The sequence below is a fragment of the Astyanax mexicanus genome, chromosome 13 (genome assembly GCF_023375975.1).
Source record: "Astyanax mexicanus isolate ESR-SI-001 chromosome 13, AstMex3_surface, whole genome shotgun sequence".
Lineage (NCBI taxonomy): Eukaryota > Metazoa > Chordata > Actinopteri > Characiformes > Acestrorhamphidae > Astyanax > Astyanax mexicanus.
In genome coordinates this window covers 51,654,967-51,670,378 of record NC_064420.1, presented here as the reverse complement: position 1 = coordinate 51,670,378, position 15,412 = coordinate 51,654,967, and the positions used below count along the sequence as shown (strand labels likewise).

The window sequence follows — 15,412 nt, the reverse complement described above, 5'->3', positions numbered from 1 at the left end:
TACCTTCTACTACCAGATCAGGAGAATCTCTCACTATCTTTAATAAACTCCTGAAGACAGAGCTCTTCAAAGAGCACTTACTCTCCTAACACCTCTAACACACTAACTACTTCTAACCTCATCTCCTTCTTCCTCTTCTCTACTCCTCTATCCCATTATTTCCCTCTGACCTCCTTAAGGCCCTATCTATAGATGCTTTATTTTTAACTTCTATTATTTTTGTACTTAACCTCTTCTATTATTTACACTTCAATATTGTAAGTCGCTTTGGACAAAAGCGTCTGCCAAATGTAATGTAATGTAATGTAATGTAAAAATGTTTCCATTTCAACACCGAAATGCATTAAACCTGCTGTAAACAGCGCCACCTGCTGTCTGTCTGTGACTGAACTCCTGCACACCCACATTATAATACACCATATTTACATCTCTGTAGAAGGTTAATTAACATAATGTGAGGCAATTCAAATTATTTTTTTTTTTATATTTTTTTGTGATATGAAGACAACACAACTCAAAAAATATGATTGAAACAAAAATGTAGTAATAAAGTGATATATCAAAAACACATCCTGATAGAAATGATCTATTAATCCAAGATTGGACATTTCTGAAGTCATGTGATTTTAATCACATGTTATCACAGCTTGTATAAACGCATAGTTACAGTGACTATTTGTTTGTGTTTATTAAGGAAGACATAGGTGTCTCTACATTACTGCAGTCAGTCAAAAACTGACAAAGATGTAAATGCTTTGGTGATTTCAGGTCTCGACACAATTAATATGTGGCAGAAGGCTGAATACCAAATAATGATGTTTTTGTTTTGCATGTTTTTTTATTAATTTGGCCACGTTTTTCACCACTGCATGAATTAAATAGCCTAAATTTACTTTGTCTTAATCTTTTAACAAAAAACTACAAAAATTACAAAGCTACAATTTAGAAATATTCTCTACATGTGTAAGATTTTAACAACCCAGCAGAAACACCAGCCAAGCACAATATGACTTATAAATAAAGATTTTTAACCAAAAATGCATCTTTTTTGCCATTTTTATCTAAATAATTTTAGCTGTAATAATTTTAGTTGACATGAATCCATATTAATTGTGGTTAGTGTAACAATTGTCAGTTTAGTATTATGAGCATTTGGTGCTTAATAAAAAAAAAGAAAATGATACGAAATTTGCAAACAGAATTTCAGCAAAAAAGGAAAAAATAAATCTGCCAAATTTTATTTGTTGTTATCAATCAAACTTTATTTAAACCTGAAGAAAAATGTAGAATATATGTATAATAAAATTATGGAAAAAAAACACAGTAAGTACAATACAAAATGCAAACTAAATAGATGAAAACAAATAAAGAAAATGTAAAATTAGCAAGATAATCATACAAAATAATAAAAGTAACTCCAAATAAATTAAATTATTTAGGATAAAAAATGTATAGGAATAATAATACATAATAATAAACCACTTCTGTTCATTCTGTCCAAAAGATAAGAAAATCAACAAAAGATTCGTTTTTTTAATTAAAAATTGTGGAAATAATAATAAAAAAAATCCTCACTATACTAAAAATGCAAAAATCTTACACACTTTTACACCCAGTTTTCTACTGTCAAATTTTGTCATAAACGATCAGAAACTGGGAAACTTTCAGTATTTATTTAAAAATAAAAATGATTCTGATTAATTTAGCAAAATAATTACCGCTGATCTGCCCGGAGTAATTAACCATACAAACTACAATTCCCATGCTGCACCGCGGTGACGCAGAGTGACGCAGTAGCTGTCGGCGGGAAATCTGAGGCGAGTTGTTTGAGGAGCGGTGAGTTAGCTAACAGGCTAACCTGAGGTAAAAATACAGATTTAATAAACTTTATACTGATTTTATGAAATTATTCGGGCGGAAAATCAGTGCTGGTATCGGCTGTTAGAGGATAGAAGACGACAGTATGATCCTTCGGAGATTTTAGTGTTAGTTTTTCAAAGTTGAGTTCCACCTTAAAAAGCCCAGCGGTGGATCGGCTCAGCGGGGCGGTCCGGGCTATAGACTGTATGGAGCGATTTAAGGTGGAACTAAGAGTTACAGACAGACAAACAAACACACAGCCGTGTTTATTAACTTAATCTGACTTGAATGTATTTTTACTGCCGTAATATGAACACGCTGATGTGTTTGCGCTTATTGTAGCTGTTTTTATTGCTGTTATTACTGTTTTAATTATTTTAAATCTGTTATTCAATGTGCTAAATTCTGGTTTATGCTAAACCAAATGGGCATTTTTCCTAAATTTGACCTTCCGTTACTCCAAAATGCTGCATTAATATAACGTAAAACATTAATAGTATAGGAAGGCTTCTTTATAAATTTAATTGTGTAGTTTGATAAAGGTTTAATTTGTTGGTTTTGTAGGACTCTAAATTCTGGTAAAAGCAAAACCGAATAGACTCTCTTGCGAAGTTTGACCTATTATTCCAAAATTCAACAGTAATATAACTTGATAATTATATTATCAATAGTATAGAAATGCTTTTTCATTAATTTAATGGTTTTGTTTGATAAACGTTTAATTTGCTGGTTTTATAGGACTCCAAAATCTGGTTTAAGCAAAAACAAATCGACATTTTTATAAAGTTTGTCTTCACATTACTCTAAATCTCTGCAATAATATAACTTAATACTTATAATATTAATAGTGTATAAAGGGTTCTTCACAAATTAAAGGGTGTCATTTGATAAAACTTAGATTTGCTGGTTTTATAGGTCTCCAAAATCTGCTTTATGCAAAAACAAATCGACATTTTTCCTAAGTTTGATCCACCATTACTCCGAAATGCTACAGTAATATAACTTGATGCTTATGTCATTAAAAGTATAGAAAGGCTTTTTCATTAATTTAATGGTTTTGTTTGATAAACGTTTAATTTGCTTAATTTGGTTTTATAGGACTCCAAAATCTGGTTTATGCAAAAACAAATCAACATTTCTATTAAGTTTGTCTTCCTATTACTCTAAATTTCTGCAATAATATAACTTAATACTTATGTCCTTAATAATATAGAAAGAGTTATTTAATGGTGTTATTTGATAAAACTTTGATATACTGTGAAAATTTTGATTTATTTTATTTATGGGACTCTTGCAAAGTTTGCCTCATTACTTAAAAATTCTACAGTCATATAACTTAATACTTATGTCACTAACAGTATAGAAAGGGTTTTTTAAGAATTTAATGGTTTTGTTTGAAACAACTTTGATTTGCGGGTTTTAAAGGATTCCAAAATCTGGTTTGGGCAAAACTGAAGAGACATTTTTTTCCTAGGTTTGAATTCCAATTACTCCAAACTGCTACAGTAATATCACTAAAAAGAACGTATACATTGAATACATGAGGTTTAGTTCTTTATGAATTTAGAGTTATGACAACCCTTTGATTTATTTTATGTTTTATGGAACTCTAAACTCTGGTCTCTATACAATCAAACAGGCATTCTTCTATTTTTGCCATCCCATTTATTACATTTTTTACAGTATTAGTACATGAAACATATTCATTATTGTAATAGTATTTATTATATAAGTGTTCTACAACACCTTTAGTGCAGTCAATTATTTTATTTTGAGTTCTTTTATTTCTTGAAAATATTTTTCAAGACATTAGTGCTTTCATTTGATAGCACTTATGCTTATTTTTCCTCTTTAATGATGACTTTAAATTGTTTTAAATTCTGGTTTATGCTTAACCAATGGGGCCTTTTTTCCTAATTTTGACCTTACATTATTCAAAAATTGCTACAGTGACAACTTGATGCTTGTGTCAAATATCTTACTATTAATAATCAATAGTGTAAAAAAGGCTTTGAATGGCTTTAAAAGTTTGATTAGCTGGTTTTATAGGACGCCAAACACCTATGCAAAAACATAAGACTTTTTTTTTTTTTTAGGTTTGACTTCCCATTGCTCCAAATTGATGCAGTAATGTCACTTCCAACTTTTATAATTCATTGTATTAAATGTGTTCTTTATGAGTTAAATGGTGTCATAAGATAAATGTTGGATTTGATGGTTTTATAAGACTCCAAAATCTTGTTTTTTAATTTGACTTCCCATTACTCCAAATTTCTGCAGTAATATAACTTGATACTTATGCCGTTACTTGTTAAAAAAGGGTTTTTGGTAGCTCTAATGATGTTATTTGGTTACGGTTTGATTTGCTGGTGTTATAGGACTACAAAAGTTTTATGAAAAACCAAATGTGCATTTTTCCTATGTTTGACATCACTTTACTTCAGATTGCTACAGTGATATAACTTTTAACTTTTATAATTTATAGTATGGAATGTGTTCCTTGTGGGTTTAATAGATTTATTATATTACAGTTTGCTTTAGCTGGTTTTATGGGACTCCAAATTCTGGTTATGCAAAACCAAAATGATAAAGTAATCTCTCACTTGAAATATACTTTTAATACATGAGAATAAGAGATTTAGTAGTGTGTGATGATGGCTTTTATTTTTGTGTTTTATTGGACTTCAAACTCTGGTCTATATACAAATATTTTTTTATACATTTGTGACTTAATATAGCTAAATTAGTTACTGTCAGGAAAACAATACCAGTTTAAAGGTTTGGGCACACCTGCTCATTTAATGTTTATTTTTTAAATTTATTTATTTCTACATTTTGCATGAATATTAAATACATGAAAACAATTAAGGGACACATATTAAATTCCATAGTAAACAGTAAAAGTCCTCTACAAACCCATGACCTAAACCCAACAGGTGGGTGTGTTGGGTGAGAAGGTGGTTTTATTTTACTGGATTAGTATTGTTTTGGTTAATTTTCAGTGTTAAGATGCAGCGGATCAGCCGGTTAAAGCGAGAACTTCAGCTTCTGAACACAGAACCACCACCCGGAATACACTGCAGCTTCAGCGAGGAGAACCTGGAGAACATCCAGGCCCGTTAGTACACCTGTTCAATCTACCTGTTTACCTGCTCTTCTGTACATCACTGTACATTTTAACTAATTTACTGACCTCTCACTCTGTCTCTCTCCCTCGTTCTGTCTCACTCTTACTCTCTCTGGCTCTCTCTCGTCTCTCTCTCACTATCTCTCTCTCTTGTTCTGTCTCACTCTCTCTCTCTCGTTCTGTCTCACTCTCTCTCTCTTTCTCTCTCGCTTTCTTGCCCTCTCTTTTGCTTTCTCTCTCTTTCCTGCTCTGTCTCTCTCTCTTTCTCTCTCTTGCTCTCTCACTCTGTGTATCTCTGTCTCTCTCTTTCTCTCTCCCCTCTCTCCCTCTCGCGCTCTCTCTCTCTCTCTCTCTCTCTCTCTCTCTCTCTCTCTCTCTCTCTCTCTCTCTCTCTCGTTCTGTCTCACTCTCTCTTTCTCTCTCGCTTTCTTGCTCTCTCTCACTCTTACTCTCTCTCTTTCTCGCACACTCTCGCACTCGCTCTTGCGCTCTGTCTCTCTGTCTCTGTCTCTCTCTCTCTCTCAGAGATTATTGGAGGTTCTGGTACGCCTTTTGAGGGAGGAGTGTTTAATCTGGAGATAAAAGTTCCTGACAGGTGAGACTAAGTTCACTTTTTTATATATATATATATATTTGATGAATTTCATTTAATTTTTATACCATTTTTTTTGTTTTTTGCAGGTATCCATTTGAACCTCCTCAGGTGCGTTTCCTCACGCCCATCTACCACCCCAACATCGACAGTGCGGGACGGATCTGTCTGGATGCTCTTAAACTGCCACCCAAGGTAAAAACCCAGCTCTCAGAACCTTAAGCTTCATATTCATTAATTCAGAGCTTAAATTTAGGTTCTGAGTTTTTTTTTTTTTTTTTTAATGTGTGGAGATTGTGTATTTTTCCATATAGAAGCTGCCAGAGTTAGATTAGAGTTAGATAATAGAACTGTAAAGGTCTCTGTGGCAGTTCTTTTCATATGCAACACTTTTCCTTAACTAAAACATATGGAGGTCATTTCAATATAGAAGCTGCATGCTGTTCTTTAAAAATGAGTCTTACATTTTACACTGGTTTCATACGTTTTATTCTGCGTTCATTTGTAATCTAAGCACAAGAAAAATGGAGAATCGTTCAGTTCAGTAAAATACCAGTTTACAAAAATGACAAAATCCGGGATCAGAAACTGCAAAACTAAAATATCTGCATTTTTATTATCAATATTGTCAAATAAGTAGTAAAGGATTTTGAACATTTCTTAAACAGATTTTTTTTACCTGCACTTCAAGATTGTGGCCACTAGGTGGCACTAATAGACAGCACTCTGCAGTCAGGTCTGACTTATCTGGTCTATTTCCATAGCAATAAAGAATTCATTAAAATAGTCAATTGTAAAATTAAAACAATGGATTTTATATATTTTATTATAAATTAATTAAAACAATAGTTTACTGTTTATTTTTTTATTGTTTAAAACAGAGTTAATTATTAAACATATACTTTATAACTGTAACGGCCTACAAAATACCGACTTATATGCTCATTTACATTTTTTGTGTTCACTGTATTAAGGTATATATTTTTTTTATGTAATTTCAGTAATTTAAGCAATGTTTATTTGCCTGTCCTAATGTTCTAATGATATTTCGAGAATAGTCATGTTATCTTAAGCAAAGAAAATGTGTCATTTTGAGAATTAAAGTCGTAATTAAAAAAAAATGTATTTTGAGAATAAAAATTGCAGTATTTTAAGGAAATAAAGTCGAATTCAATGTTCCTTTATTCTCTAAATATTACAACTTCCCTCAAAGTCAACTGTTTTTATTTAGGAGTGACACTAAAATGCTGTCGTAAATATGAGATTCAGTAAATTAGCTCCAGCCTGCCTGATAAGTCCGACTTGTCTTATCTAATCTACTTAAAGAATGATTGTAAATAATGTTAAATGCAACATTAAAACATTAAAATGGCTTTCTTGCTATTTATTTTAAACAATTTTAAATACATATATATTTTAAACTGTTTTAATACATTTTTTATGGTCTTAAACAGAATTGGTAATTAATATTATTAAAGTGACTGCACAGAGCCAGTGGTCTCTTAATGTACTTTTAATGCAGGTTAATGTAAAAATAATAATGCGTTAATGATCACGTATTGTGTGAATTATCTGCTTTTTTAATAATAGTGAAAGTGAACAGCATTATTTAACAATAATGAATATAGTTCATGGTGATTATCATAATGTGATTGTCCATTCAGTCCTGGTTTAGGCTCCTCTGTGTGTGATCAGATTGTGATTTATGTATTGGCTGTATTGATCAGGGGGCGTGGAGACCTTCTCTGAACATCTCCACGGTGCTGAGCTCCATCCAGCTCCTCATGGCCGAACCCAACCCTGATGATCCGCTGATGGCCGATATCGTACGTCCTCCTGCTCTGATTCTGATCCTCTCTGAGGGTTTATTAAGCTTCTCTATTTCTGTGTAGATCTGGGCGATATATCGAGATTTAAAGAAATCTCGATATATTTTCATATGCGAAACTGCGAAACTCAAACTGCACTTTTTATTTACTTTTTCTTAAGCACTTTAGATGTTCTTTTTCCAAAAGCATAATGTAATTTTTTATATATCCCTAGTTTTTAGGCTATTTTAATTGGAAAAAAATAATTTGAGGAATTGTTTAATTATTGTTTAATTATTAGTATAATTTGAAATGACTTTCAGGTGTTGATTATATAAGATGCTGCTAGAACTGCTAGGCGGCTACTCTAATATACAGGATACGGCACTGAATTATAAAAGTACCAATATAAGATTTGGAACATGTAGCTTTGTCTCGAGTATATTTTTGATAGTACCTTATGGGATGGGAAAAAAAAAAAATATATATATATATATATATATATCTCGTATATCGCAATTTAGAAAAAATGTCGATATATATTTTTTGATCCATATCGCCCAGCACTAATCTGTGTTCCTGTTTACCTGACTTCCTGCTGTTTTTTTCAGTCGTCTGAGTTTAAGTACAGTAGAGCTGTGTATCTGGAGAAAGCTCGGAAGTGGACGGAGAAATACGCCACACAGAAGAAGCTGGTGAGTCCTCTCTGCTTCTCTTGGGTAGTTAGCAGTATTTCTGGCTTCATATTTAAGCAGGTGCTCTTTTATTTAGCAAATTAAACTAGAAAATAAATAAAAAATATAACTAAAACGAAGCCTACGTTCACACAGCAGGAGAGAGTGGGCAATAGCTGATTTTCTGTCCAAATCCGATATTTATTTCACGCTCTTCCTAACAGTATTTTTAATATGACCCATATCTGATATCTGTCTGATCAGTTCTCGCTTCACAATAAGTTTCGCTTTTATTCTTTATTAGTCAGAAACTCAACAGATATGAATGATTTCAGGCTGCAGCTAAGCTCATCACTGATAATTCAGTCAAGGCTCACTTCATATTTTATTTTGTTTTATTACATTTTTATTTTTTTTTCTTTGAGGTGACATGGGCACGAGTTTCCTAAATATTATTAAAACAAATATCCGCAGTTCGGTTTCACAATCAGGTTTAAAATAGATCTGTTTGAAGAGTTTAAACACATAAATACCTGTGATATCCGACAATTTATTAATTTATATGCTTATATAATGTTTTTTTTTAACTGTTAAGGTATTTTATTTATAATAAAAATATTATAATATATTTGTAATATATCTATATGATTTTAGGATATAAAAAAATGCCTAAAATCTGTCTAAATGGTTCTCACTTCATATTAAGTTTTGCTTTAATCCTTCAGCTTAAATCAAGAAATTCGGTCAAGCCTCCTTTTTATTTTATTTTATAATATACATTTTTTTTCGCCACAATCTGTAGCCGCATTTGGCCAGTTCATTCAATTCCGTTTTAGTCAAATTACTCAATCAGGTTTAAAATAGATTTTTAAAACATATTAAATTATCAGGGCTATCAGTTTTATGTTACTGAGTTACTGAGGACACTGGCACAGACAAAATATGTTTATCAAAATTTAATATTCTACAGAAAATAGATATGTTTAATTTATAACTGTGATTGCCTACAAAGTACTAATTCATGTGCTCAAATATTTTGCTTTTTTTTGTAAAATGACATTTCAGTAATTTAAACCATGATTATTTGTCTGTCCTAATGTCGTCATTTAGTCATTTTTTTACTTCACATATAAAAATGCTTAAAATCTGCAAATAATTATTAAAAAAATAATCAGACATCTCTCCAAACGGTTCTCGCTTCACATTAAGTTTCGCTTTAATCCTTCAGCTTGACTCTCGAGCTCAGCTGCAGCCTAAACTCATTCACAGCTCTTATCAGCGAAAATTTACAGAAGCCTCGCAGAAAAACACGTTATTTAAATACGGACAGGTTTTTATTTTTCTTTTATTTATTTTTCTTTGAGGCTGCAGTGTTTTAATATTATTAAAACAGATATATCAGTCCAAATATTTTTGAGCTGTTACCTTGTTTTTCCGTCGCTGAAGTCCTCACTCGCCGCTGCAGATATTTACACGCACTTTCCGCTTTACTCGTTTTACTCTTTACGTTCACACACAACTCTGTCTGAACAGGCAAAATTAATGTGATTTGAGTTGCCACATGTCAAATACATATCGGATTTGTGACGACAGTATAATCATAATTTTAAGAGCAGAGCTTTAGAAAAAAAGTGAAAGAACCTAAAATAGACTTTCTGTTATGATTTAAACTTGAGATATATTAAGGCCCAGTGTTTGAGCTAAAATAAAACTATTAAAATAACACGCCATTTTTAAGATCAGGTTTAAAACTGTAAATCTTTGTTTCTCTTACATAAAAGCACAAATTTATCAGGTTAAAAATTAAATAACTTTCTCCGAACGCGTCTCGCTGTTGAGCTCCTCTCTGGGAAAGTCAGTTCTCAGACCCAGATTAAGATTAATCCCAGGCTGAAAGGAGGGTTTAGTGGTGATGTGCTCCTGGCACTGCAGTTTAATCTGGGGACTAAATGTAATCCCTGTCTGGGAAATTGGCTCTACCTGAAAATGAAATACTCCTTATTGGATATGGTGAAGATAAAGCACTTCTTCTTTCTGTTTTAAATTAGCATCCTGTTTTCAACGTTTAATTTACTAAATCTAATTTACTAAAGCAAGGAAATATAAAAATGTATATATTTTTTTGAATTAAGTTACTTAAAATCAAGCTTCAAACATGGATCTGTTTTGAAATGTTGAATATTTAGTTTTCTATAAAATAAAAAAATATATATACCGGGGTAACAGAATTGATGAGAACACTAAACAGACATTAAGTTAAATTAAATATATTTTTTACTTACTAAAACTGCATATTCTATAGAAAACATATTCTATTTATCTTAGGAATTTAATTTAGAACTGTAATGGCTTACACTTTACTGATATTCTCAACTTTTATTTTATTTTTAATAAACTCTAAATTCCATTTTTGTGTTTACTAGGGTTAGTTATAAAATCACTTGTGGAGAACCTATACTTTGTATTAATTACTGAAATACATTCTACAATGTTAATTTGTTTGTCTGTCCTAATGTTTTGGTCATTTTTTACAGTTGATGCAAAATTCTAATACAAAAAAAATGATAAGAAAAGTGACCCACACTTAAAGATGAATAGTAGTATGTTTAACTTCGTTTGTATGACATGTTGACAAATCTATAGCATTGTACGTTAATTAGTGATCAGATATTTTAACTAGGAAAATCCATACAATGTAAAAAAAACTGCATATTCTACAGAGAATAGATATGTATAACTGAGTCTAAACTTTACTAATTTATATGCTCAACTTTATATATATATTTTAAATAATTCAGTCTCAATTTTTTTTTGTTTACTGTAATTATAGAATCAGTTGTGTAGCATATCCTATTGTTTTGTAGAACGTAATTTCAGTAATTAAAATAACATTAGTTTGTGCTATTTTTTATGTTACCTCTGATATAGAAATGCATAAAATCTATAAACGGTAAAAAAAAAAAAAATTTTAAAAGTGACCCACACTTAATGATAAATAGAAGTAAATTCTTTAACTTTTAACCTCATTATTGTGTACAAAATGTTGATAAATCTTTAATACAGTGTGTTAATTGGTGATCAGATTAAATAAAGGTTAACTAGGAAAATACATACATACAATTTTTAAAAATGAAAGTAAAAAAAAAAAAAGATATATTTAGTTACTAAAACTGCTTAAGTGTAACACACTTAATGATAAATAGTAAGTTGTTAAACAATAGTATATTTAAAAAAAGAATAATAAAAAAATAGTTACTAAAACTGCATATTCTACAGAAAATTTGTATTTATAACTAAGTCTACACTTTACTGATTTAAATGCTCAACTTTTATTAAAATTCAATTTTGTTTTCTTTATTTACATTATTTCTAATCTCGTTATTTTTGTATGAAATGTATCGTAGCGTATGTTAATTGGTGATCAGATATGTTAACTAGATAAATCCATACAGTTTAAAAATGTAAGTTTTAAAATATTTAGGTAGAGTCAAACTAGAAAAATCCATACAATTTTAAAAATGGAAGTTAAAAAAAAGTTATAAATGTCTTTTCTTTAGAATTAAGCAGTTTTATTAACTAAATTTCTAAGTCTACACTTTACTGATTTATATGCTCAACTTTTTATTTTTAAATAAATAAATTAAATCATTTAATTTTTTTGTGTTTACTCTAATTATAGAATCATTTGTGTAGAATTTCATTTCAGTAATTAAAGTAATATATGTATTTGTCTGTGCTAAATTTTTGCTTATATTTTACCTCTAATATAAAAATGCATAAAATCTGTAAACAGTTTGAATATAAAACATAAGATGTTAAACTTCTTATCTAACTATTTTTTATAAACATGTTAAAGAAATCAACAGTATATTAAGCATTGGGTTTAATACATTAACTAGGGACTGGGAAAATCCATACAAATTTTCAAAATTAAAGACGTGTTCGTTTTATGGTTAGTTTGTGTGTTTTTGTCTACATATACAGGTGCTGGTCAACGAATTAGAATAATTTGAAATAGTGCAATCATGAAATTCTTTGAATGCATTTTTTGTGCAGGAAGCAAATCAGGTGTTCACCGCACCTGTCCTACTCGTTAGACTAATCACAGAACTCGTTACCTGGAAAAACATTTGCTCAGCTGAGCTTTCCAAAAGGCCCATTTAGGCCATTTAACTGTGACACTGTTGTTTTATTGAATTAGAATAATGGAGAAACTGTTTCATTGAATTAGAATAAATGCTCGAATTTTTGTTTTCTGTGAAGAGTGTTCACTGTGCAGTATAAAGTCAGGGTTGAGTAGAATTTCTAAGTTGTAAAATCAATCATGGGTTAGCAGCGCGACCTCTCAACCGGAATAGTGGCTCAAATTCAAGCCCTTCGCCAACAAGGCTTGACCCAAACTAAAATAGCTGAGCAGCTCGGCATCAGCCAGTCTTCCGTCTGCAAAGCTCTCAAGAAAAACTGCAGCAAGCGCACCAACTGTTCCGGCGTCCGAAAAACTTCTGCTCGCGACAACAAGCAGCTGAGAAAGATCGCAGTCAGCAACCGGTTCAAGTCCACTTCCGAGCTCACCGACTTGTGGAACAAGCAGACCGGCGCTGACGTCTCCAGATCAACCACTTACCGTCGTCTGCGCAAACTCGGCTTCAAATCTCGCGTTCCAGCAGTAAAACCGATGCTGAACAAGAAACAAATGGAGAAACGGCTGAAGTGGGCCAAAGAACACGGCGAGTGGACTGTTGAAGACTGGCAGAAAGTGGTCTTCAGTGATGAATCACGCTTCTGCATCTCCTTCGGTGACCAAGGTCCTCGTGTCTGGCGTCGTGGTGGCGAAACCTACAACCACGAGTGCGTGAAAAGATCCGTCAAGTTTCCCCAGAGCGTTATGGTCTGGGGATGCATGTCCGCTCGAGGTGTAGGGAAACTCTGCTTCCTCAAGAAGACTGTCAATGCTGCCGTATATCAAGATGTTCTGGAAACGTTCCTGATTCCAACTGTTGAGGAACAGTTCGGCGAAGAAGACTTCATATTTCAACAGGATCTTGCACCGGCTCATGCGGCAAAGTCGACCAAAGATTGGTTCACTAAAAAACAGCTTGAAGTTTTGGCATGGCCGGCCAACTCGCCTGACCTCAATGTCATTGAAAACCTTTGGGCCATCGTCAAGCGGAAAATTCGCGACAGAAAGCCTACTACGCTGGACCAACTGAAGCAGAACATCGCCACTGCCTGGGAAGCTGTGAGTGCGGAAACTTGCGACAAGCCGATCAAATCGATGCCGCGGAGACTTCAGGCAGTCATACAAGCCAAGGGGGCAGCCACAAAATACTGAGAAAGTGATGATTGTAATTATAATAAAAATTATTCTAATTCAATGAAACGGTTTCTCCATTATTCTAATTCAATAAAACAACAGTGTCACAGTTAAATGGCCTAAATGGGCCTTTTGGAAAGCTCAGCTGAGCAAATTTTTTTCCAGGTAACGAGTTCTGTGATTATTCTAACGAGTAGGACAGGTGTGGTGAACACCTGATTTGCTTTCTGCACAAAAAATGCATTCAAAGAATTTCATGATTGCACTATTTCAAATTATTCTAATTCGTTGACCAGCACCTGTATATTTTTTTATTAGGACAGTTTGTGTATTTGTGTAGTATGTGTGTTTTTAGGCAGGGGGCGCTGTTGTCTTCTGTATTGTAATATAGTGTGTGTTCTGCAGGGCGATGGTGAGGAACAGCAGAAGGGTCCTGATGAGGAACGCTGTGGAAAAACCTCCCGGAAAAGAGAAGCTCTTTCAGCTCAGGAGAACCTGGAGCAGCCCAAGAGATCCTGCAGTTAGAGATGATCCTCAAAAAAAGGACATTTCCCAGGTGCATGCTGTGTTCGTCTGTTATGTATGTGTTTGTATATATGTTCAGTGTTTTTTTTAATGTTTAGGTTTCTTAGTTTCTCTCTTAGAGTTCTCAGAGAGCCGCACATGTATGTATGAAACTAATAACTTTATTAAATCATTCTTTCATCACAAGTTTACAGAAATATGAAAATATATACATCCAAAATATGTCTGGTTGGCAAACTAAGGGCTTGACATTTCAATATAAAAATTATACTTTTTATAAACTTTCTTTTTTATAAAAAGAACAGAAACAAAAAAATAAAACAAATAAAAAAACAATGAAAAGAAATTAGCATGCTAGTTCCAGAGGTAGTTATATTTTATACATAATAGCTAGCTACTTTACTTTAATTCTGAAAAAGGAGACCCTCAAACTGTGTATTACAACCTAATCAAAGCCCACTCCACAAATTATAATCATATATAGAATTTACACAGAGTAGAAAATCACAAAAATGCAGTAAATCCATGGATTTGCTTTAAACCTGACACCGTACTGCACCTTTGATCCGATTGGCTGTGTCGTGATTTAACGTAATCTTTATTTAGTTAAATGAAAAAGCTCCACCTGTCTCTGAAAACACTGCGTGTTTAGACCGGTAAAGGTCTTTTTAACAAGCTGTAATCACGATCCAGGAATATGTACAGCCAGGGAAGGTAATGGTATATGATTGGAGTGAGCGTTTGATTTGGTTGATATCACGTTATGGATGAGTGTTGCTCTAAACACCCGTAATGAGAGGGTGCGCCAAAGAAAACATTTCACAAACGTTTCACATTTGAAGACGATTCGTTTCTCCTTTTACACACTGTTTTAGTTCCAGCGCTGCAGATTAGCGGAAGAATCGATCACTTTGTGACACAAGCTTAAAATTTGTATAAATCCTCTTTTAGACCAATTTTCCCAGAAAAAAGCATGGTAGCCACACAAAAAAGAAATATGGCTCCCATTTTCCAAGATGGCAACCTTTCTATATGTTTGAATGTCAATTTTTAATGATCTTGGTGTCTAAATATAAGTTTTTAGATATGCAAAATTTAATTCTGCATTTAGACATTCTAAATATCCTATTGCTATGAAGATATAAGCTATTCAATTGTGTAAATAGTGTGTTTTAGCACTGAACTTAAAAGTTATAGTAGATTAAAACGTGATAAAAAAAAGTACGTACCTTTTGTTGAATAGCTCTGCTCTGCTCTCCCACAGCTTTCTGACATCCAGTATTTTTTGTGCACTTTGCTAAAAACAGGCTTTAGAATGAGTGAGACGGGGCATATTTTACCCTGCAAATAGATCGCTTTTTACACCGTTATTCACCTCAAAGTAGCTGCACACTTCGAATCCAAAGAGCCCTGACATTTAAAACGCAGCATTTAGAACTTTCAAACTGCACAAGAAGTTTATTAAAAGCCACTGTTTACATCCCATAATGTAGGGTTTTAAACATGCCTTGG

General features: G+C 32.6%; 1 protein-coding gene across 1 annotated transcript; it reads left to right on the top strand.

Annotated features, from left to right (window-relative positions):
- Nucleotides 1-1,755: 1,755 nt before the first annotated feature.
- ube2t (ubiquitin-conjugating enzyme E2T (putative)) lies at nt 1,756-14,086 on the top strand. Its single transcript, XM_049462882.1, has 7 exons — nt 1,756-1,863; nt 4,863-4,978; nt 5,513-5,582; nt 5,669-5,774; nt 7,307-7,405; nt 7,999-8,082; nt 13,781-14,086. The coding sequence occupies exons 2-7, from the start codon at nt 4,870-4,872 to the stop codon at nt 13,898-13,900; spliced, it is 588 nt and encodes a 195-aa protein (XP_049318839.1). The 5' UTR covers nt 1,756-1,863; nt 4,863-4,869; the 3' UTR covers nt 13,901-14,086.
- Nucleotides 14,087-15,412: the final 1,326 nt, after the last annotated feature.